The sequence below is a fragment of the Gallinula chloropus genome (genome assembly GCF_964237585.1).
Source record: "Gallinula chloropus genome assembly, chromosome: 2".
NCBI classification, from domain to species: Eukaryota; Metazoa; Chordata; class Aves; order Gruiformes; family Rallidae; genus Gallinula; species Gallinula chloropus.
The window spans coordinates 22,222,890-22,249,453 of NC_140086.1; the positions used below are offsets into that span (position 1 = coordinate 22,222,890).

The 26,564-nt window shown below is 35.8% G+C and overlaps 1 protein-coding gene across 18 annotated transcripts in view; it reads right to left on the minus strand.

Moving 5' to 3' along the window:
* The window catches only part of RIMS2 (regulating synaptic membrane exocytosis 2), a gene marked incomplete at both ends in the record, with an annotated part of 475,681 nt that overhangs the window by 304,793 nt on the left and 144,324 nt on the right, over window positions 1-26,564 (minus strand). For 11 of the 18 annotated variants that reach the window (XM_084260492.1, XM_084260508.1, XM_084260500.1 and 8 more), the window contains one exon: window positions 20,059-20,180. The exons of the other annotated variants lie outside the window; for them this stretch is intronic. In XM_084260492.1, the coding sequence (XP_084116618.1) occupies window positions 20,059-20,180 (122 nt within the window). Of the gene's footprint in view, window positions 1-20,058; window positions 20,181-26,564 lie in introns of those variants that run through there. 18 annotated transcript variants of the gene reach the window in all.

Consider the following 26,564-nt stretch of genomic DNA (forward strand, 5'->3'; position numbering starts at 1 on the left):
AAGGCTTGTTTTAAAATAAAATTAATGCTAAAAATCAGTATTACTTGAAATGTCTGCTACGAAAAACTGCTTAAATTAAAATATCTCTTCTTGATTGTCTGCAACTGCAAAATACATTACTAATGGATGGCAAAAGAAAAGCAAACTTTTCTGAAACTCAGTAATCTTCTTTGGGAAAAAAGAACAGAATACAAAAATTGTATTAGGAAAAAATAAGTAACATCACTGTGTATAGTATTTTTTTGGCAAGATGATGGTTAAAATTAATTCAGAAACGCTTAAAAATGCAATAATGTTCACCTGCTTGTGCCCAATTAATATTGCTGCTTTTTTGTGTTACTGTTGGCAAGTACATATCAGTTCTTCTACATAGATAAAACAATAAAGTTGGAAGTATATTATGTTCACAAGAACTAAATATAAAGATCATCTCATATGGGAATATCTGTGAGGAAAAGGATATATCAAATTACTCTGATGCCTGATATAGTCACAGCTTTGACCTGCTGTGAGTCTATAAGCTGACCACGTTATTTCCGTGCACATTTCCATTCTCTTCCTATAGAAGGTAGTTTTATCTCCATCTGGACACTTACTTCCTTATGTTTACCACAACATTCCTTATCTCCTTTTTTCTCAAATCCTTGCAGATATGGCTTTCTTTATAGATTTTTTGCCCTTCGCTCAGCTTTTAGTTAGTTCATAAGAATAATTCTTTTAGGATTTATCAACCCATATGGTCTTCCAAATTACAAAGACCAGATTTCTTACATCAAAACCATCAACTGCATTTGAGTTAAAAATATGTTTCTGAAAAACATTCAGTTCTTATTTACAGTGTTTTGATGTAAAGTCCCCAAATTTTAGAACAAAATTTCTACTTTCTCTAGTCTGATATCTCCCTTTCCTTTCAGATAATGGATTTTCTTGCATCTAAGAAAACTTCTCAGGGAGCAGACACCTATCAACCATTATCAAGTAAGCATTTCACCTTCTTTAAATACTTTAGTATCTTAAACTTTAAGGCAGCTCATCCAGACTTTGAAGTTTCCCTGCAGAGCTTTCTTAAGCTTTTCCCATGAGTGAGAATCTCTTAGGAAGACCTACACCTAAAAGTGGATACAGTTAATGATCTTACTAATGTTTATCACACTTATCTCCCACATGGGCAAATCTGGTCATACTTTATTTATGTTCACACCTCTCTGAAAGACAGAATTTTGTTCGAATGAAAGACTAAGTCATGAAACAAAAGCCTACAGTTAACAAAAACAACAAAAAGTCTGATTTATCAAGCCATTAGGAACTCACCCATCTGAAAATCTTACTGTTCCTTTATTACTTTTCTACACAAAAAAATTTCCTGCAATTTTACCTCTATCACGAGTCAACACTGGGACTTCAACACTCACATGAGCAGTTCATGAAATGTTATAAGTTCATTCCATTTTTCAGATACTTGTGTTCTTGCTCCAAACTATACCTCACCTCCAGTTCTGCTTGAGCCTTCTCAGTTCTTTCCCTTTTCCCACATACAAGATTTAATCACAGTAACCACAGCACCACAGTATCCATAATAATGTCACACACCACTGAGAAGAGGACAGATGTTTTGTACATCACTTATGATATCCACAGATAGAGTCAGATCCTAAGCCAAAGCCACAAGGAAGAGCTTCCTGATTCTTCCCTGTCTCTTTCATTCCCTTTCATTAACCCGTCCTTTCCCATCCATGAGGTTGACTATACTGACTACATTTCCCACAGTGTACTGTGTCGGAAGATCTACCTTATGACTTGTAAGCCATTATTTCTGCCAGGGTTTGATCACCTCAAGCTACAGTACTGTACAAGACTACAATAAATACCGTAGTGTTCTGCAAGTTAATACAGTAATAAACTACTTATGCATCAATAATTAATACTCCTTTTACAGATGACAAAGTAATAGTAAAATAAGTTTTACACTAAGCCATAAATAATTTAAAATAGAGAGTTGCATGGAAATTTTTCACTTGACAGGTTAAGACAAATTGTCAAAACCGTTTCTTTCTAACTTTCTTTCAAATAGTGAAAATAAAGGACATGATTTTTTTTTCAATAAAAGGAAAAGCTTGTGTGATGACTTTGTTGTTGTCAGTGCTTCCCTTGTCACCTGTAATCTGTGGACAAATGGCTCACTAATACGAAACTGAGATAACAGCATGTGCCTCTGCACTACTTCTGGTGTACGGAAAAAAAAATTTGAAGATTACTGCTTCAAAACCCAAAAATATGTTTGATTACATTCTGAAAATGCATTTCAGATACATAATTTCCTTTAAATGAAGGTATATGAATCCATCCTGCCTTTCTCATGTTGCCTTGGACAAAATCCCTGCTTTTCAGGGTTTCAAGACCAATCTCATGCTATGGGTTGTCAAAGTACTCTAACCAACATTCCTTCCTCCATACCTCCACCCACCCCACCCCTCACCTTGGCTGCTAATCCACTAAACAGAGGAAAACAGAAGCAGGAGGGTAACTCCATAATTTTTAGTATCTCTTACCAGAGCTTTAACTCACCGTCCTACTATCTAGGGCTGAAAAACAGACAAAAAAGGTGCTGATAACACAGAAACCATTAGTATTGTAGATTAAGATCTAACAGGTATCTCTAAATTTCTCTGGTAACATCATTGAGAATCCTTAGAAGGAGACTCCACTGGTAGCTTAGTATTCCTTCGAGCTCCTTTGAATAGCAAAGTGACTAGAACAAACTTCCCTCGAGTTATGACTGCAATCTTTTGACATTTTTAGGAGAAAACACTCAGTCCATTTGCTAAAAAAGCTGCACAGTACTTGCTTCTGCACTATATAATCATTTTCCTTTCCATTTCTCCCTTCAATCCCTCCATCAGTTTAGACCTTACATATTTTGTGTTATTGTATTTTTCAACAAAAGCTAACCACAACATGTTGCTTGATGGGCTTAGTTAAGTGAATTTTATGCAGTATACACCAACAGCTAACTACATTTATCAAAATCTCAACATATATAAATCAATGTGTGAAAGTAAAAATAAATAATGGATAAAGTATTAATTATATATATTTTCAATTAATCTATAAAGATAGAATCCTTCACCAGCACAATGCTTTTAAACAGAAAAGTTTACTTGTTTCTTACACTAAGAGCTAATTAATGTGTTTTTTAAGTGCTGCTGACAGATTTTATTACACAGGTACATAAATAACACACACAAGAGAAAAATAGATGCAACTCTTTGCCCCATCTCCTAACCAACAATACTTTAAAATCAGGAAATAGTAGCTGGCTATGGTAGTGGTAGAAGACCTTAGGCGTGGGGATAATGACAATTAACTCCTAAGTATGTAGTTCATGAAGCAGGAAACAAAATACTAAACCACTGACAGTTCTTATATAGCAAATGAGAAAATTTAGGAAACTGAGAATTTAACTCACTGCGTTTCTAAGCAATATTTGGGATACAACATCAGCAAACAAATGGCTTTTCTCCAAGGCTCCACCAACTTCCTGGCCCTGGTGAAGCAGCCCATCCCTGTCACCAGCAAAGAAAATCCTTGGGGATTTTGGTATTTTGGGGATCTCCTGCTTCCACTAACTCAACTGCACCCCTGCTTGGAGGATTCCCCACCTGGTGTGCTCACTTTTGTCTCTGTGAGCCTTTGACCCTCATAGTACTTCCCTTTTTTCCTATGCATCTTTCACTGCAGTCACCCTCTAGCAGGTCCTTACGATTGTGACAGCAGGACAAAAGCTCCCAGGCCTCCAGTGGTGCATTTTCATAACTAAGCCATGTTTCTGAGTGAGTGTGTCCACACTGAGTTGTGTCTTGTGCTGGCCTCAGGGCTCTCCGCTTGTCCTGAGTGTCTCTGAGCACACCTGCAGCTCCAGAGTACCTCACTTGGGAATCCCATAGAGCAGTAGATGTTTGTTAGGTCACAACATGTTCAGATCCACAAAGCTGGTAGGATCTTCTCAGAACTGCAAGCAGTATGTAAATTTAGTCATAAAAGCACGTCCGTGACCTTAAAAAAGTGTGACTATGACATAAATGTTTGTCCATGACCTTAGCTGCCTAAGTACTCTTGTGAACTGTTTCATTTACAAGATGCACAGAGATTTATTTTTCAAAATGTAAGAAAATAAACAAAAATAGTAATTCTTCTTTAGGACAGTCATAAATTTGTTTTAATTTCTAAATGTACTTTATACTGTGTGTGTATATATCTATAGGTGTATACACACACACACACACACTGAAAAACAGCCTCGATAGATTTTTACAATAATTTATAGTCAAACATTGCAGCTCTGGATGACTGAACAGGAAACTTACATGAAACCAGTCAGACTGACAGTGCAGTTAGATATGTGTTCTGAAGCATTTAGCAAGGCTTTTAACTTGACTCAATTAATTGTGTTTGTCTGCACACTATTTCAGAGTTACTCAATTGCATATTATGCAGTTTCTACTTTAACAAAAATTATAAAATGGGAAAATTCTGGAGACTGTAGGACAAAAGACAAAATTAGAACAGAAATAGACAGCTAATGATAAATCTATTCTTAATTTTAAACACTTATGTTATTTTTTCACTCTTGTGGCTACTCTTTAAAGACATTCAGAATCAATGTAACCAATTTATTAGTACCACAAGCATTGCTTTTTACTTTCAAAGATTTAGTATTCTTATTTTTCTTTTGGTGAACAGAGTCTAAAATAACATTCATGAAAACAGGGTGTATTTTGTGCTGATTCTTTTTCATCTCAGTGGTTTGGCTGCAACAGCTGCTATTGACAGCCATAAGAGAAGTAGGCAGCACTGTAGCTGTCATTAGACTAAAGCACTGTAGAACAGATTTAAGTGAAATCTGAATACGTTAAAATACATTATTTTGAAATTTACTCTCTTTGGGAGCACGTCTGCAATATTTTCTAGAGAAATTTCTGTGTAAGATTATATTTGGTATTTTCTCTTTAACTTCAGAAGTCATACTACCTTGGCAAAATGCAGGAGGAACTCGAGTGGTGTTATGCTTAAACTAAACAGTGAAGGCATTTGAAAAAATAAATCTCAGAGCAGCCCACTGATAATTAGTATAGCTGGAAATAAGCTGCTTCTATAGTGTATGATACACTATAGAGCTCATTTTTGTCAAACCATATTAAATTGTGTTTGTAGTAAATCATCTGACTAATTTACCTCCTGAAAAGTTCTACTATTGTCAGAGCCTACAAGGACAGACAAATTCTGCTGCCAGCTTGGACCCCCACAGAAGAGGGTTCAAAGATTTTATTTTTTTTTTCATTTCAGTAGATTTATTTTAGTAGCCTGAATCCAAGTTTTAGTTTTCACAGATTCAGGCTGTGGTTATTTGGATTTCATTAATCTTAGATCATTTATTTAATTAACTTTTTACATAATAGCATTTTATGTTTATTCTTAATTATTCATAACATTTTATGTGTTCATTCTTTTGGAAGCACTGTTCCTCCTATTGACAACCACAGTGGCTAGTTTAAAGAGTAAGACTTTTTTTATTGGGACACTACATCTGAACTGCATAAGGAGAAAAAGGGTAGTATTTCTCTAGCACACTATTTGAGAATCTGTTTTTCCTATATACAATTCTTCTTACAATCTAAGTGGAAGGAACTGCCTTTGCCTAAAGAAAAATAAATTATTGATACTATAAACAAACATTTGTTCTTTAGCAACTTGTTTTCTTTAGAAGTTACATCATCACTGAATGTTTCCACAGATTCCAATGCCAAAGTAACCACTCAAATCACTGTAACAAGGATACACCGACCTTATTTAGATAACTGATTCCAAACTGGGTGCATCTAATAGTATGAGGTAACTAGTATTTGTCTCAAGCTTCTTTTCTCAGAAAGCTCCGAGTTTCATCATAATTACCATAAACTAGTTAATTATCTTCAGTACATAAGATGTTAAACACGCAACGTGAGCCAGGGACATTAAGGTAGGATCCAGGCAGCAAGGAAATTTTCAGGGAATAGTTGCAGCTTTTTCACTCACATCCCTCTGTAAATGCTAGCTCCCCAAGAACACAAAGCTACTACTACCTCACCTTTGCTGGTCAGAAATACCCTTAAATTAATGTAGCTACCTAAAACATGTCAGCTGGTTTCTGCCCTAAAAGATCTATGTCTCCCACTGATACAGGGCAGGAAGCTTACGGTGCTCTCAGCAGTAGCTGAAGTTGGGTGAGACAGAGCTGGGCAAACGTCTCACACTTCCTTCTGCAGCCTAAAATCTTCTTGGTGCCTGATACCAGACTCTTTAGCTCAGTATTAGCCTTTGAAATACTCCTCCTAGACTGTGAACTTTAATACAAGCTCCATTTTGTGTGTTTGTAAATATACTGTCCTACTCAAAAAGTTTATAGAAATGAAAAATATTTTAGCAATGCGAAGAGCACAACCTTTCTGCTCAACACTTAGAAACTGTAGATAAGTGCAGCAAGCACTAAAAACGCCTTTAGAATCTAAACATTCTGTCCATGAGGTTTTTTGCTACATCTCTATATAGACACTTGTCTTCTGAATTAAGTCTTGTAAAGAAAGATTAAATACAGAATTAGAATTTAAGCAAACACAACTTCTGATGATGTTTTAACCTCTCACGTGATCAAGTGACAGCTACTTCTTCAGAAAAAGGACTGTTAGGTTGGTGTTAGGTCAAAATATATACATGCTTCTTCCCATAAGATTAAAAATATTATTCTTTAGAGAATCTTCCACACAAGTAATTTATTCTATGTAAAAGGAAACATATAAACACTGCCCAAACAATTTTTCTGAAAACAAAGTCTTCCCTGCCAAAGGGATAAATTAGATAAAGGATTAAAAAAATTAGTGAATTTTAGTTTCAGTTCTTTAACTTGCCTTGCATTGGACTGAAAGAAAGTAGAATTGGAAGAATATAACAGAAATGATGCTTGCATGATGCAAAAAACATCAGAGATAGTAGCAGTTGTAGTCGCTCTGTTAATAATGCTATTTAGTCCATGTGTTTTAATTAGGCATTCAGGTACTGTAAACAATAATTCCTACTTAATCTTCATGAAAGATAAACTTCCGGAGAAAGTACTAAAATTTCAGCTGTAGATACATTATACTGTATTGCCAGACAGTAAAAATAATCATAACTGCCTCCCTTTTCTAACTTCACCTGAAAATAAATGGCAGAAATAGAACATAGCTAGATATGAAAAACATTTATTAGATCATCTAGTTTGTTTCCATGACAATGAAGGATCTCTCCCCACAGTACATATTCCAGAGTATTCACAATTTAATTTCAGAAGTTTTTATTTTTCTAAAGCTTCTGCCATTTTCTATGTGATCCATTCTATAATGTGATAGATTAAGAAATCCGCATGGACATTCAGTCACAACCTTCTATGGATTACACCACAATTCAGGAGTTGGGTTTTTTTTAGATCTAAATAAATCTCTTTCCTTCTTGCTGTCTCCTTTCAACTCTTAACTAAACCAAGCTGAACATATTTCCATTTCTCTCCACTACTCTTGTCTGTACTTTATCTCCTATTATTGCTTTTCTGAAATGCAGATTTACTAAAAATGTCTAGAATTATGCACAGTGATCCCTGTGTCAGTGTCACTTTTTCAGGACAGTGTGTTCCACCATGTAGTTAGTAGTTAGAAACACAAAGCAGTTTTAGCAGTTACTACATAAAAGCTAAGATGGTGTTCAAAACTTAAACTAGGTGATAAACCCTCCAGTCATGGTCAGCCCCAACAGGCACCTGTTGGAAAATACTGAATTTCCTACATTTTCATTTACTTCCATTCCATTTCACTCCACTCTCCAAATGATGTTTATCTGGAAGTTCACTGCTATTTTCTGAAAGTCTGTATTACCTCAATCTCAGTTCCTGAGTGACATACAATAAATAGATGTCCATCACTAAGAATTCAAATACAAAGCTCCTTTTTCTCACTAGTTCACTAGAAACCAAAATTCTCATCAACATACAGAAAGATGGTTAAGAGAAGGAATATAAGAATGCTTGGGAAGAACACCGTTAAGAACTTTTAATGGAAAAATATATACCTATTTTATTGTATTAGAATTAATGAGGACAACAGTAGATATTGTAATCTGCTTCTAACAAAGACATTATTTCTGTATATAAAACTTAAAATAATTGAATCATCAGAGTAAATATAATCTCTGTTGACTAATCAAGATCAATAACGATCCATGGAAAGCAATCCTTAGTTAGACAGTTCTAGTCTTTTTTATTTAGCAGATGATACGGCTGGGAAGGAACTGAAAAAAAGCTACACTAGTACTTTATTCCTTGTACTGTTTATACAGAGTTGGAAACAAATAAGATCAAATATGTTCATATTTAAAACATTATTTTACAGGGTTAGAGATGCTTATAGTTTCTCAGATAAATCTAGCCTTCCTGAGAGAACACTAGGAATACCTGAGATCTTTCTTTTCCTTCATACAAGGAACAAAGTTAAATTGTATGCTTCAAAGGGGAAAAAAATATTTAAAATTAACTAGGGCACCACAATTAATCCATGATAACACATGGATACCTGCATAAATGTAGTATCATCCCTGGTAAAGTATTCAGACTGCCTTATTTATTATACATGATTATATACCACAAATAAAATGCAGCAGCCCTGCAGCAGAAAGTGCAGCTAATCAACACAAAATATATCACAGATAAAATAATCAGGTGAAAGGGAGGCTGTGCTTTCACTGCAGAGTTAGTACAGACTTCTGCTGTGATATTGATAGCATCCTTCCTCACAGATGCACTCATAAACCTCTTCTTCCAGCTCAGTAATGCTTCTAAATTGGACTACCCAACATGTTTGGAGTACAAAGTCTGGGTATATGGTCTATATGTGAAGGTCCCTCCCATGACTGTATCAGTTTCATACTGGCATTAGTCAATTTGCAATCAGCATAAAGTACATTAAAATTAGTCATTGTAGCATTTTCTTATTTTATGTTCAGTGTGCAGAGTTCGGTCTTTGCTAAAGCACACTCTAAAAATACACAGCAAAGAAGTGATTAAATACAAAACCTGTCAAAATAATAGAAAATAAAATTTCTTTCTAGATCTGCTCAGTGGGTAGACTAATCCAGTACCCTGCTGATAAAAATTTGAAATTAATATGTTGGCCTAAGAACACATTACCTTCTTTTGGTTTGGATTATATAATCAAAGTAGCGCACTCTTTTCTGGGAAATAAAAAAAAGCCACCAATAGTCATCTGTGCAAAATCATTTGAAAAACTGAAATAAAGGTAAGTTATTTGGTTTTCAGTAGTGACATGAGTAGGGAAAGATGCTGAACTTTGAACAGAGCGGGTTTTGTTAAGCAACAGAATGTGACCCTTCCCCATATAAAGTAACCAGGAAAGAAACAAAAGTTTCTGAAACACATTATTTAGGTACATGGAGATAATAAAATATTCCACTCCATTGCCATAATTTAAATTTTGCATCACATGAGGGAGGCATGACACATGATTTAATGAAGATATGCTATTATTTTGAAACATTTCCTTGTCAGGGGACAGAAGTGAAGCAGGAGAAGGAAAAAAGTACAGATAGGCATGAGACAGAAATAACACACAGGAACTCAGTGAGTAGGTCTGTATGATGAACTCCATTCCCTATCTTATCTCCACACTGTTGCACTCCTTAGATTTCAGTGTATTTGCTTCCACACATTTTCATGGCCGTTACAATGAGTTAACATTATTTTCTGGAGATGAAACCATATCGCATCACTAACACACCACTCTGAATCTGAAACTGTTATAACAAAATGCCCAGAATTCAAGTAAAGCTGATACATTGCCAAAGACCTTGTGAAAATGTATTGTTCTTTCATTCTTCTTTTTATTTAGATAACCTCACTTCAGCTGAACCAGCAATAGATTTGAGATTAGTTCTCAATAGTTCTGTGGTTTCAATATCCACTTGCTCCAGTAAAAGGTAATTATATACGCAACAGACTTTTTTCTATATGACACAAGAACTGCTCAGATATCACCCATATGTGATCAAAACAAAATACTGATTATGGTACCTCACATAACTTCAGTAAAAAATTATTGAGACAGCATTTAGACACCATTGATTATTCAAAAGGTTTCCCAGCTCAAAGTACGTAGCGAATTTTCAAATTTCATAGTTTGATATGTTGATATTTTGATATTTAGCTTTGGACTCTAAAATGCAGAATTATTCATAGTGGATTATATCAACAGACAAAAATCCAGTAAAGATAGTAAGATTCTCTTTACACTAGTTGCCACACAACACCCCCTGCAGAATTAATGATTTTTTTTCTGTGCCTAATGGGAGAACAAGGTATTTATGTGCACTAATGCAATCCTGTGAGCACAGTCTCTGAGGATCTTGTACAGTTACCCAGTATTTTAGTGTCTTCATTACACTTGGCAAATATTATCAAACAGGCTTACTGCACAACATTCTCATGGTTGCTAAGAATATATTTGCAAATACAAATACATTTTATTTGTGTATGGATACAGAATTGATAAAATATGTTACATTCCAAAATTAATGGGGAAAAAAACCCAACTTTTGAAAGACTTATACCAAGATTAAAAAAATCACTGTAATGAGGACACAGCAGCTGGATAGTTGACAGTATGTAAGGAAGCAAAATAGGTAGTAGTATGAGTTAATTTGCAGCTGGTATGACAGAGGGCATACTTGGTGCAAGCGAAGGGTATGGCACAAAATCTTTGTACATCTCTAAGACATTTAAGTTGCTCTGCCACATGGCCTACAATGCAAAGATGAACTTTAATTCACAGAAAATTGAATGCAAATTTAATTTAGTCTTTTACTTGTGTATACTTGGAAACCCAGGATCAGGGGTTTGCAAATACTTATAAATTAAACTTCAGAGATTCCCATGAAATATTAAACATGAAATTTATCCCTGAAACCTCCAGCAATAATGTTTACATGACTTTTCTGGCACTATGCTGCTCCACAGTGCTGGTGAAGCCTCACCTTGAGCACTGTGTGCGGTTTTGGGCACCACAGTACAAGAGGGACTCCTTGGACGCCATCTAGAGGAGGGCAATGTGGATAGTGAAGGGTCTGGAGGGGAAGCCTTACAAGGAGAGGCTGAAATGCCTTGGTTTGTCCAGCATGGAGAAGAGGAGGCTGAGTGGAGACCTCATCATGGTCTGTGGCTTTATGAGGGGGAGCAAAGGGGCAGGCGCCGATCTACTCTCTTTGGTGACCAGTGATAGAACCCCAGGGAACAGCATGAAGCTACAGCAGGGGAAGTTTAGGGTGGATATTAGGAAGAGGTCCTTTACTGAGAGGGTGGTCGGGCACTGGAACAGGCTCCCCAGGGAAGTGGTCACAGCATCGAGCTTGTCTGAGCTCAAGAAGCGTCTGGGCAATGCACTCAGTCCCATGCTCTGACCTGGCTGGCCCTGTGTGGAGCCAGGAGTTGGACTCCGTGAACCTCGTGGGTCCCTTCCAACTCAGGAGATTCTATGATTCTATAAAGGAGATGTTAACAGTGGCAGGCATAGAAATAAAATCCCTGCACCCTCTGAGTGCAATCTGAAGACACAGGAACAACAACATAAAAAATAATACGAGGAAAATGACAAAATGGAAAAAGAAACATTGGTATAACAGAGGAGGAGAGGGTAAGAGGGGAGGAGAGGTTTTATGCTTGTTGTTTCAGCCAAGGTTTTTAGTGTTTTTGTAGATTTTTTTAAATTATGTTTGGGTAACTATACTTACAAAGAAATTTTGTAGGGCTAGAGATAATAGATCAATAATTGGAACATAAGGTCTTGAAATCTGAGGATCTATGTTTTACTAATGTTTTATTCATCATCTTAAGTCACTTCTAAAAGTTATTTTGAATGTGGAGAAAAAATAAAATTTGCAACAAAAAGTGTGATTTCATTGTTATACTGCTTATTTTGAGCAATGTGCCCTTGCTACCAAGAAAACCAATGGCATCCTGGAGTGTATCAAGAAAAGTGTGGCCAGCAGGGCAAGGGAAGTGATTCTCCCCCTCTACTCCACACTGGCAAGGCCTCATCTGGAATGCTGTGTGCAGTTCTGGGCTCCCCGCTTCAAGAAAGACAACAATGGAGCTGTTTTTTACTTGCAAATATACATACAGAATACAAGCCAAAAGGTCCCACCTTTGGCACTCAGTAGTTAAACTGTATACTAAATTTTTTTGGTTTAGAGTATTTCTCTGTGACTTTATGTATTATTTTATAGATTAAAAATAGTAACTGTTTTTAAAGCAATTATCATACCTGAATTATTTTGCTTGTCAACTTCCTTTTGTGAACCTTCAAACAAGGTTATTGTTCCTATTATATATGGCTACTATTATCTAAGAGACATGGACTGAAAAAGTACTTTATTGAAAATATTGATGAACTTTCATGATAAAAAATTAACTTAAATACCAGAAGATGGGAAATTGTAAGTATATCTCAATCAGAAAGATAAATCCAAAATTGCAGGGAGGATAACGTGTATTAATCAAGACATACTTCATTCTTATAAATAAAGACATCATGCAAATTCACTCTGACTTCTTTATCATGAAATCCAACACAACTCTTCCTCTAAAACCATAAAGTTACCTCTGACCAATTCAATCTGAAATCCCTGCCATACTTACTCAAACGTGGGACAAAATTCTCCAATACACAACATTTTTTATTTCATTTGTCATTCACATAATTATTTCTTGTCAAGTGAAGGAAAAAAAAAATCAGACACAAAAAAGCAGCTCTCAGAAAGCAGATTTTTCCTCCCTACTGCAAAGTACATGCTGAAGTGAAGCCAAGGACTTGAAATGCTTCCAACTTTTGCTTGAAGCCTTTTAACTCAGGTCAAAGCTAAAATGATACCGTTACCTCCTATACTCATCTCAGATTTCACAGTTTTTTAGAGGCCAATATTATATTTTTTAATTCCTTTTCTCCAAACCTTGAAAATCACCCAAGGCCCAGATACAAATATTTCTTGAACTATTTTGAAACATAGTGTTTTCTTCAAGTAAACTTCCATTCTACCTTTCTAGTGCAAAGTGAACTGCAACACTAATGTCCTCCATCCTCCCATTTAACCAGACTGACACAAACTTCCCAATTTTATTTGTGCTATTCTGTCCACCTACAATCTGTGATAGTAGGGGCTTAAATAGGCTCAATTCCCCTTCTAATTCTCTTCCTACCCAGAATTACGCTATTCCAATATGATCAAACAGGAAAAAAAACCCGTCAAGAAACAGCATGGCCCACACCAGCATAAGTGGTTGTCGCTCTCCATTCCACTGCCTCAGCAGTCCAGTAATTGTGGCAGGAACAGCTGGCACAACTTCTCTGTCAAGCAGCACAAAGATGTACTTCAGTTGTGAAAAGGAAAGCTTTGCTTTTCCAAACCCCATGTCTATACAATGCATTATCATTACTAGTGCCAACCTGGTAAATGAACAGTGCCTTTATGGCACATTGTGCCGTAAATGTGAGTATGATTTAACTTACAGACCCAAAAGGAAATGAGCTAACAGGATAAAGAAAGGAGTGAAAACACAGTGAGGGACTACATGAGTGCTGTTAATGGGTTTTACATACCTGGTACCAAATAAAGCAGGACTTGTGAAAACTCACAAGGAGTTTTTGACCATACAGGTGGGAAAACTGAAATAGTTTTGAATATGAGTCTGACCAGCTACAGCAAATGGTGTGGTGTATTCACTTTGCCTCATACCAGTATACCAAACTATATACACAGCACTCATGCCAGTTTTATTGGAGCGCCAGCACCCTGAAGCAGGGTAAACTACGTATCTGGGGCTAGTTATTGATTCAATCATCGTAGCTCAGTCTATCCCAAATCTATTTATTACCTAATCAAGAGTCATGACTAGCAAAACTGATTTCTGGATGTTCATGTTGGCATACACTATTTTCATAAACCACTGGGTCTTGTCATTGAACAAATCTCTCTAAAATATTATGAGTACATAAAACCACTGATTATTTTTTAATATCATGGCCCCTGCCTTTTCTTCTTCCAGAGAAAGAAGGCAATACCCATATCTTGTGTGGATGTTCTGAGGAGTAACAGGTATGACCTGAGATATTCAAGAATGTAAAGAGATTCTTTTTCTATGTTTGCTCAAAAATGTTGTGCTTGGAAACTCAAATATAGCTTAGATTTCTGTTCTCACCCACCTGAGGAAAAAAAAAAAAAAAGATCAAATTCTAAGACATGTTTAATTATTTCCAAATTTAGGATGATTTAAATTTGTCAATTTAACATACTATCTGCATTATTATCCACCTCTGACCCATCCTCTTTTTTTTCTTCCTGGTAGGAAGTTAAGATCATGTGCCAGCTTGGATTTTATTACCATCCTCAGATAACGGCAGCTGACACACAATGAGAACAGAGAGAAACCTGTTACGGCTGCAAATATCCACAGCTCTCAGATTCATGGAGGAAGCATATGTCACCTTATTAAATCTGTAGCAACTGAGGTGGAAGTAACAGAAGGTATCCCTCTCCAGAGCTGGAAGAGATGGGAAGAGAAATGGCTCTGTAAGGAAATCTCTTACTTTTCTCTCTCTGAAAATATCTGTAACAGGATGCCATAGAGATGAGTTTTTTCCTAGAAAACGGGATTTTGAAAACAAATCCAAAACCCAACAGCTGCCAAGACAGGATGGAATACAGAACTTCTCCGAAAGAAATAACTCTGTGGAAAGTTAATATGTTCAGTTGCTTCCTCCAACGGAAATAAAAAGATGAGGAGGAGAAGACTTAAAATCTCATTCTACACGTCCCACTTTCTCCCTAAGTAACAAACGAAGGGGCAAAGGATGGACGGCATTAGATATACTTACTTGTGGCTTAAAGAGGACATAGAGTGTTCTGTGAGAGGCACACATGGCAAAGGTATGAAAAAGACCAAACACACAGCAGTAAGAGTCTCTCTCTGTTTCTGGTTCTTGTATACAACTTGCTGTTCCAACCAGTCTTCGCCGTGTGTTTACAGAAGCTTATTTTATATATACAGAAGTTTATATATATATGTATGCCTATATATACAGAAGTACACGTAGTATATACATATATATGTACACATACGAATTCACTTGAATATGGCATATGCCTCTAATTTTCAGAATTAAAAAAAAAAAAAAAAGAGAGAATCATCTGACATGGATAGCCTCTCTGAAGTAATATAAACATCTAGGGCTGGTGTTAGCTTAGTTTTGGAATTTTGATTGTGTCTGATGCAAGACAAACAATTGAGAACCAGGGAGGAAATAGCTTTGCTATGCCCTTAACTCATTAAGGAAAAAATTAATAGCAGGGATACAAACACAAATTCTGTATTTTTTTTAACATAGCATAGTTTTTCAACTGAGAAAGCACATCAGCTGTATACTTGAGGAAAATATTTAAAACAGCATTATATCGATCTAGGATGAACACAAAAAGGAAGCAGATGTGAAAATCCCAACAAACTACATTTTTAAAGGTAGTTTTTGAAAGTGAGGAAAGCAATTTCAGTTATTATTCACTATTGTACATCAGAATATTGTACTCTCAGTTCTAACACCATCGGCGTGTTTTTATCCTTGGCACTCAGAGTATTTGAAAACTCAACATACTCTTAAAATTAGAGAAAATCTCTTGCTTTGTTGAACTGATACAGTCAGGAAAAAAACTCAAATCTATTCTAGAGAAAAATCTCAACAAAATTGTTTCCCAGCAAGGAACAGAAAATAATCGTTTTCCCTCAATGTCACAGTAATCATTACTTGCACCAGGACAAATAACAATCGTCTGTGCCAGTAATTCTTGACATCATGTGATGGCTTCATTATAGAACAGAGCATTAGTAAATAGCTCATAGATATATTTAGAAAGCAAAACAGAAAACTAAATAATGAAAATAAATTGTATTTTTCTGCTAAAATGATATTTTCTGTGTAAACACCTGGTTTCACAAACAGGCTAATTTGTTAGGTATTTCAGTAACCTTTTGAAGAAATCCATGCATTTATGTAAAAGATGTTTACCCAAGGATTGAAAAAGTAAAAACTCTTAAGAATCTTTAAAAGTGTTGGAGTTTAATTAAATGAAATAAAATTCAGTTGTTTCTTCTTAAACGAGGTTTGCCTAATTTCATAAACACAGACCATTTGTAAGTCTCTGCTGTACACAGAATTTGCAAACAGCATTTGTACTATTTTTGGGCTGAGTACATCAGTTATCGTATGCCCCTGTGTGGCCAATCTTGACAACAAATTCACTTTCACATAGCTGTAACAGAAGTAACGACGTGTCGTGGGAGAACCCTAGTTTGGGTAAATCCACTGCTTTCCTCTCTCAGAGCAAAGCTGTTAATGTACACTGCAATGGCAAAATTGGGCTGGTATTATTCTGGCCATTTGTATCAATTTTAGTCACAAAGGATACTCGACATTACGCAGTGATGTGTTAATCTGAATATTGCCCAAAGCAACTGTGACTTCACAAAGCATGCCACTACAAATAGAGCATCTGACAGCACAGGATCTGTATGCTAAACTGTAAATGAAGAATAGCAAATCAGAAAATCCAGCTTATCTGATAACTAAGGGGTTTTTACGACATTTTAAAACTATCTCATTGTCATTTGAAAAGTAACTGAAAGTCATCAGAAAAATTTTAGACTGAAAAAAACCTGAATCTCCTTTAGATGCTGCTTTAGAATTTGCATGTAATGCAAGAGCTTAGTCCATTTTCAGAAAAGGTCCCCTGGTTTTGTCTGCCATACTTCCTTTTCCCAGACATGTGAAGAAATTATTCCATGAACTAGCTATTTGCCAAATGCTAAGGAGAGAGAGCAATTCTTGTGTGTCATTTTTCAATAGAAAGTAACCTATTGCACAGGAAATAGCACTGCAGTCCCCAAAATAGGTGAAAGATAATTTTGAGGTAAAACCATAGCTCTTCCTACTCCAACTGGCTGGGGTTGGTAATGTCACACACAGACGTGCAGGACCCAGAGGAAGGGCCAGTAAACCACGTCTCCCTTGTGCACTCAGAACAGCATCTTACGGCAAAGCGTTGCCACGTAGCTGGTGAACTGCAATATTCCTCCGATACATGGGCAAATCAATCTAACTCACAAGGAGCTTAATATCATTTGGGTCCTCTCACATCAGCTACTGCAATGCACACAATACACAAATAAAACCCCAACTCATTTAAGGTTTCTATGGGAAATGATGAAAACCAATTTAGTTTCGTATCAAAGTACATTTGGTATAATGCAAGCAAGCGAAGGCTGAAATACCTGGCTTTCCTGCAACAAAATCACAGGGTTTCTAAACTTTCCGAAGAACTAAAGAACTCCAAGAATTGATGATACAAAAATTATTAGGAATGCATTTTCAGTTACAGCTATGTGCATGCTAACGAGCTCCCTATAACTCTCTGGCTTATATTCCATTATCTATTATTAGTATGCATTAACCTGTTTTTCTTCTTGTTATTACTTTGATTAAGCAGCAGTTAATCAATCTGTGCTTAATGTCAGCTGTTACCTTTCTGGACTCTGACTTTTACTTTTGAGGCATAAAACAGAAAGAAAAAACCTTAAAAAGAAAAAGGTTCATCCCTCTGTAGTTGAGAAAATTTTTAACTTCAAAGTCCAAAGAGATAGACCACATTATAGCTCATCAAGGCAGATTTTTTTACAATGCTAGAGGTATTTTGTTTTCCTTAGCACAGTTCTGAAACATTAACTCTTAATGCAAGAACAGTTAGTTTTTAGCAAATGCATTAATTGTATAAAGCTTTAAGTGAAAAACCTAACTAAACTATATGCTACATAGAAAAAAACCTATTTTTTCTAATTATATAAATTGATAAGACAACAAAAAGGACTAGTCTCCAAAATAAACATCAGCGAGATTTCTTAGTGAATCTTCAATAGATGACTTCTTCCAAGTCCTTTTATCAGATTTAAAATACTAATACTTATTCAGAAGACAGAATCTTTTACTCAATAACCTTAAGTAACTTTCAGCTAACTTTTACTTCAGAAGACACAGAAAGCATGACTTAGTCTCTCTTGATTACTACTGCATATTGCTGAAAAACTGGACGATATTTTCTTGAGGCCAAAAGCATCAGTACCTAGAAAACCACGACACTGCTCCCTATTAATACAGAAATATTCTGAGCCTAAATAAGACATCCCATTCTAGATAGAAAGCTGCATTTCCTAACAATCCTTTCCTGCTTTCCAGTCTTCTAGAATAAATATAATTCTAAATCTCAGGCACAGCAAGTGCAATAAAATGATTCTCTGTTGCACTTTGATACAAAACTGATACCATGTGAAGCTGTTGCCAGACTTACGAGCAAAATACACACCTCAAAGCACCATGCACATGTATCTGTGGAAAAAAAAAAATAACAAAAAGCATGCACTTTGATCTGCAAAAACAGATCCAGAGAATCAGGACTTGGTTTGTAGCTGATTAGAAGAACAGTTGCTAAGGGCTTTGTTGGTTGCTGCAGGCCTGCAACTATGCACTTGGAAATATGCACGGTTTTACAATCACAGTTGATAATACATAAATTATTGCTCCATTTTGTAAGGCTTCAAAGATTTCACTGTACACCAAAAGGATGCAAGAAAAAATACCTCAGTGACTACAGATTTCATATATATCTAAAGACCTCTTAATTCCTGACACTGATTATGATTACTAAAGCTACCTCCATAATTTTGCATGTGCAATCAGAAATTCATAACCAATATATAAAAAATTTGAAAACAGTAACATTAAATAAATATTATTTTATAAAGGACACACCAGAATTAAGAGAGAGAATCCTTAAGACCACAACATTCTGGGAAATAAAATTAAAACAGTTTTCTGAAGTATTAAGTGCAAATATAAGAGTACTTAAGAAATATCATCCCATTTAAAAGGGATTTCTCCCACAGATAGAGAGAAGGAGATTAAAATGCTAGGTATAGTCTCTGCAATATTACTTCCTCCCTTTTTCCAGAATGTTTCCATCAGTGCACTATCTTTATGAAAAACTACGGGAATCTTTCTCTCCCTGATTTGCACTCACACTCTTTTAGACAAAAATCCTTAATCATTCTACTGTTTATACCTAATAGCAGTACAAAAAAGTTCTAAACACTGGAATTGTTTACCAAATAATTCCACAAAACAGAGTCATTATTAATTCAGTTTACCCCACAAGACAGCCTAAAGAAACTAACCTAATAACCACCTCACCCCAATAAATAACTTCTCCCTATCATTTCTGATTCCCACAAAACAATAGCTGTTCATAAAAGGGTAGATTACAGAGCTGAGTGACCGGCTGCAAAGCATCCACTGATCAGCTATAATGTGGCCAGTTAAAAAGATTATTGAAAAGCGACGCACACAGAATCTAAGTCTTCTAAAAATAAGGAACTGCTTTCAGCCTGTTTTGCAAATGGCATGCAGGACTACTAATTTACATCTTCCAACAAATTATGCATGGTTAAACAGACACATCTTTGAGGATTTAATCCTTTCACTGCCACATCCACACAGAAATCATTTTCTCAGACAAATTTGTTTATGAATATTTAATATGCTTTAAGGATTACAGCTAATAATGCTAGCTTCTAATGGCAGCTAATGTATTTGAAAGATACATAACCATTTTAAATATTTTATTTTATCTTTGCTGGCTTTATTTCTGCAGATTGAGTTCTCATTTAAATCCTTACATAAAACATAAAAGCACCAACAGAAGAGACTCACTGCTACCATGAAATTAATATCGAAGAGTGCAATTATAAAAGTACTCCACTGAAAAACATGCAAATAGATTGCTATCAGCATAAGCATAGAAATGGCAAAGCAAAAATGCTTCATTTCTACTCACCTAGTGTTGTTCAACGTTTGTCCAAAAAGATCATTTTGTAAAATATTTGGAGGGGATGAGAAAACCCCATGAAAATGAGATAAAACAGAATTGCAGACCTGGCGCAGTGTCTCAAATTGCATTTTCTCTCTTTCCTTCCCTTCTATTTTTCTTCACCACCTGTCTTAAAAGTCATCTATTTTGCACACACCGTCAAATGCAAACATGCCAATCAAGTTCCATATTTCTCCTGATCTCTGTAAAAACTGTGCCTAAATAAGCAGGGGCTGATAGTTAATTGTACAGTCATTATTCTTCTAATTCAGTCGTAGAAGATTTAGTACCCGTGCAGCTTTCTCCTGACCGTAGCAAGAATTCTAAACAGCAGTAAGCTTTTTGGGCATTCCCAGCCGAAGTGTGAAGCTGAGCTGCTTTCATGTACTCTACTCATATTTCTCTAAGCCTATTAAAAACACGCAGTGAATAGATGCTGTCGTCAGGAGTTTCAGCACATCTGGCTGCCAGCAATAAAATCTCAGAAGTGAAAAAAATGAGGACAAGGCATCCTCGCACTGTTACTACTGTCTAAGAGGAGGAGGATTTCTGCATCTTCCCCTCCTCCTTCCCTCCCCTGTAAAAATGACTAACATCAGTGACCGTGTATGGAGGCTTGTGGAGGGGGGAAGGGGGGGGTAATGTTAACGGCAGCTCTACAGGACAGAAAGATGACTCTCAAAATATTCTTCATGTAATAAATAACATGTAGCACTGAGACTGTAACAATAGACCTTTCCTCTCCTATCGGTAAAGCTATACATGGGATAAAAGGTTTTTCAGTGCAAACATTTAAATGTAACAGCAATTCAAGACTGAAGCAAACAGTACACATTCTATATGTAACCTTCTGATTGGTAATGTACAAACAGCATCAAGGCAATGATTTATCACACGAACTTGAACAATCACTAAAAGGAATGGCTGCATTCTATGTGTATTACATTTCAAAACAAGAAGTCTCCAGCATCTTTAAAAGTTTATTGCACAGAATCAGCCATGATGGAACCAAGCAAAATCAATCACTTCTTTGGGTGCACCATACCTGTCTACTTCTAGGAAAACCCTCTGTCTTAGGAGCCTGCATCTCCAGTACACATACAGGACAGGAAGTCAAAGAGCAAGAAGCAGAATCAGTCATCTAATAAAGCACAGTGAGATTCTGCAGTGTAATATGCACAGTGAATACCATTAAATGTACAGAAAATAAGTACCCCTGACTACAAAGCATATTTTTCCTCATTTCTTTCAATGCCTGTAGCCAGAGAATGACATTACATAACACTACTGAATACAGTCTATCCTGGTCAAATTGAAAAATTACAATTAAAAAGATTTTCCTTAGAATATCTCATTTTCTATCCACAGCTTTAACATCTTAGCACTAATTACAAAATCTGCAAATAAACCAACATAAAATGAGGGCTATTATTAAAGCTTTTCCACTGAAAGCAATTTTAATCCCAAAAGACATGAGAATAAGCAACCTTCCAGCTAGTTAAAGTGTTGTACTCAAAAGGGAGTACCTATTCAGGTTTCTTTGGCCAGAAGGATGGCAGCTACAACTCAGATTTTCAAGCAAAAAAGGAAATAGGAATGAATTCATATCCAGGCTCCTCTAAAAGAAATACAGAGCACTTCCTGCTAACATCCATGTTAAATATTTTAAAAAAACCAAAACATACACAACAAAAACACACCACCACCACCACCCCCCCCCCCCCAAAAAAAATAACCTGAGAAAATATCTGCTACTGAAATTGTTTCCAAAACTTATGTGAAAACCTACAAAGTACTACTTAAAATAGCTTTTAATATCTGGTTTTATGCCTATAGGATACCATGCATTCTAGAAGCATTTGTTGAGAAATGTATTACAATTGGTGGTAAAAAGTACTAGGCTATCTTTACGGCAAAGCTGGTAATGGTTGAGATCCTGGAGTAGGAGCTAATGAGTATTTATAGCTATCTTGCTATAATAAAATTAAGTTACTTGAGAGCCACCTTGTCTACATTACAGAGAATTCATGCTTGCAACACAAGAAAATTTGCCTTTACATTCATTCCATCTAAAAGACAAAATTTTCTTATCTACTGCAGGAAACAATCATCTTGTTACCTGTGATTCAATCTCTTCAAATAACTATTAGTCTCACGCTTAACAGTTCAGACAACACTGACCATGCAGCAGACACAAGACCAATATTTTATTATATATTTCAATATCATCATCATTTTGGTTTGTGCCTTATGAACGGTCATCAAAGCCAGAATGCTCCTCTAGTTACAATCAAGGTCTGAACATTTGGCAATCTCGTTCCTGTGCCTTCCTTTACAGATGTTTAAAATGGAAGTTATGACATATATTCTTCCTTTTATTTTTTTTTGTAAAATTGTTCTAAAACTACTGAAAAAATGGAATATATATATTTAAAACTTCTATTTTTTTTTTCTCTCATTCAATTATAGTGTAAGGAATTAAGAGTTCACTACAGATATTCATGTAAGTAAAACCTTTAATACAAAAAAGATAAAAGGATAATTTTGAAGACAAATACTCCATAGTTGCTAGTAGCAGAAAATTCAGCTATAATGACAGGGCGTTGTGTAAATACACATTTTTCTGGACCAATGGAATTTTCATCAAGATTGAGGTTGCTATTGACTATAAATATTATTTATTAAATTTCACAAAGCAAATGGTACAGAATAATAAACAGAATGGCCTTTCTTTCCTGATCTTTCTACTGTTCTCCAAGAGACCCTCTGACAAATAAACAATTCCTTCCCATATTTACTATGATGTGGCCTATATTATTGTGTTGACCCTATAATGTAGACTTATTAGTAAGCTCTCTTCTTAATTACTCATAACCTTTCCAAACTTGATTCATTTGGGCTGAGAAGAATCAAGGAAGCAAGGAGGCCCAGCAAAAAGAAGCTGAAGAGGGTGGAGCATGAGTAGAGTAGGCTGTGCCCACTGAAGTACCGATCCTTTCAAGACTAGAATGGAACTGACAATCAAAGTAAGTCTGTGGAACCACACATTAAATTTATTCCCTGTGCACTAATAGTGTTTGAGAACAAAACAGTACAGGTACTAGTTACCTCATGTCAATCATGCTAGTGATTTTCAAATGTGTCAGTATTTTACGTATTTACAAGTTTCCTGGGGTGAAGGGCACAGTGATTTAGTGTCATTTTTAAGATGTAGGAAATAATCTGAGAATGCGGAGAATATAAAAAGCCTCATGTAAGAATTCTGAAAAAGACAAGAATTATTTTTTTTCCCTATTTGATATTTAACTTCCTTACATTTGAGTCTGCTTTTTCTTTTCTTCGTATGACTCACACTACATCCTCCAATATCCATATTAGAAGTAAAAGAGGTTCTATATGCACAGGCTTCTTTTTTCAAAACACCCCGAACCGTGTATTTCACCATGCACTAGCTAAGCAAAGCACTTGGAATTTCACATTTCCTACCACTTGAGGGCCTGATTCAAGTAATTTTATTGTTGTATCTTGTTTATTTATACTTGCATATATGTACATACTCTTGCTAGTTGTGGTCTAATAATAATAAATTTCATTTCTTCACCGGTTTTGCAAAGGTTTTTGTAGACATTAATATAAATTAAAGAGACTGCAGAGAATGGGAAAAATGAGTACCACATAGTCTAAGTAACTACCTGATGTGAGTGACAGCCTATTTCAAAATGAAAATGCAATCCTGGGAAATCATCATTGGATCCATTAAGCCAGCCTACACTGAAATCCATACAGATACCTATTTCAGTAGCTAAGTCAAATATTAATAAACACCATCCAGCTACAATTAGTTTGGAATAAAAGTATTTCTAGAAAGTATGCATGGATATTTTTCAATTTATAGAAAACATTTATATTTCAACTACAAGATTATAGATCTTTGAATTTCATTCTAGAACTTAAGGGTAATCTGTTATACAAAGAAATCCAACAATATCTACAAATATGTTATTTCAAACATTACTTATAGGTACCACTTCTTATTGTAACCACACAGAAAAGACATTTCTCAGAAAGTTGTAGCTTAAGGTAAAGTCATGCAGCCTCATTAAACCTGTACATTATGGCTCATAAGGCAAAGATTGTTCTGTGATAAAAGAAACTATCAAATACGGGTTTGGATTCAATTTCATTCTAATTTACTGTATATTAGAGAAGTACAGTTTGATGGAATCACAGAAGGAAATGGCAGAGTTGAGTCACTTGGAGTTTGGGGGTAAGAGTGGGATTTTTTAAATGTATAGAAAAATCAAACTTTTTTTTTCATCTAGACTCTAAATAAAATTGGGGCATTAATATCACATAGGTTTCTGTAATGCAGCTACCATTCCCCTCCATTATGCCATTACTAAAGCATTTAGCTAAGTATTTGGGATTAGAATTTTTTGACTGTTTATGTATTCTCATCACAAAAAGAAAAAACATCTGAACAAATGCTTTTCAGACAGGCAAGGTAACAACAGTGGCTCTGCACAGTGGATGATGTTATTACAGTTACTAAGACTGCTCATTTTGTGTCAGATTAGCAAACTGATGCTCCAAGGGGTTTTTAAAGGACTAGCTGACTTTAAATTCAAGCATGGGCATTTCAATTCACCACTTCAAGTGAAATGCAACCAGACTTTTTTTGGGAAAGCACACATCCATGTATATATCCTCACATCAAAGTTCAAAGGTTCAGCTCCACAAGAGAAGTTTAGCAAGAACTAAGGCAAAATCTACAATTGTAAATCTAATCACGTAAGAATAGGAGTCATAGCAGCCAGTATCCTGGATATCTAGGATAGGTAATAATAAAGAGAGGGGTGTAGATAGAGCCCCAACCCTGAAAGGATAAAAGTACCTAAATCCAGGCTGTAGGGAAGCATCAGTCTCTGCCCAAGAATTGTAATAATGAATCCTCTCCGTGTGCTGGCACCTGAGCAGTCATTCAAAATGCAAGCTTCCTTTTATTACAGGAAGTCTGGCAGTTATAACAGCATGTGGAGACATGGAAAACTGACTCCCAAGTTTCTCTTCTGACTTCCTCAAACATGCATGTAAAGTCCTCATCAACACCCTCTTGGTTATCCCAAAGGGAATTGTCTTTGCTGTTGAGGCTGTTCTCTCTCCCGTAAAATAATTAAATATTGAAAGAACTATTTAATTCACTGAGTTAAACATTCATTGAGAATGGAAAAGTGATACTGATTTTATTCCCTGGCACTCAGGTCATAGATCTACAATGGAAGATACTGAAATTCCAGCTAAGAGATCAAACCTTGTTATAAGAAATATCCACTAATGAAGTATAGTAATGTAAAAGTAAATTCCTCCTCGTGTTCAGCCATCAGATATTGTTTTTTCTTGCTTGCATTATAATCTTAGTATCTTCCATTTCCATGGTTCCTTTCTTTAATGCTTAAGGCATTCTATCCATATTCATGTAATTATTTTCCATGTCCTCCTTCATCTTCCTCTCATTTAACCATTTAATAGTAACCTATGCTTTCCTTTTAGGCTAAGCTAGATTTTAAACCAAGGATGTGAGACTTAGAAATCTGGACTGTTTATTCATTTTTTGGTCTGTATTACCACCTATCAACGTGATTAATATGCTTAAGGAGGCTGGATAGTTTCATAGGGGCATAGATATTAAAATAGCTAAAATCCAACAAGCTGGGTGAAAATCAGCTTCATCATAGGAGAAGAAAGACCCAAGTCAGTGCACACAGAGGAAGAGTGGGTGGAACTGACACATTACCCATTGACTTTGGAAGTAGTAAGACAGTCAGAATATGGTCAGTAAATAGCAAGATCATTGCTGTCTTAGATTTGACAAAATTATAATAGATAGGAAAAGGTGCTTAAGTTATTGTGATCCTCCACCACATCACAGAGGAAATAGGATAGAAAAACGTGAGACACCATTACAGGCTGTACTGATTCTGGTGCTCATGGAACCACGTCTCTGTTATATTTAACTCCCTTATTCCTTGTTTCCATTGGACTTCATGCTAATGGTATCCTGTACACAAAAGACTCACCACAGTGATATCAAATAATGAAATAAAAATAATTTATCCTTTGAATGAGCTTTACAAAAAAATAGTTTGTCAGCACAAACCTTGTATGTACATTACATACTAAAAACTTTAGGAAATGAAGTTAAGTGATCTGGTTCAGGTTACAGATAAGGATATTGTCAGTGGTCCAGATAAGATGTGTGAACCCCAATCCATTCTCTTTATTTGTTGCATTTAGAGTACTACAACTGCGTTATTCCAAAGCAAAGCTACTAATATTGAGATACCATTCCCTGCAGCAGCAACTGTGTAGTCGCCTAATTCCAATGAAATCACTGCATGCCAACAGTCTTTGGATCAAGGCCGAAAAGCGCAGTTCAGCGCTGCGCCTCTAGCGCGTTTCCAAGCACCGGAACT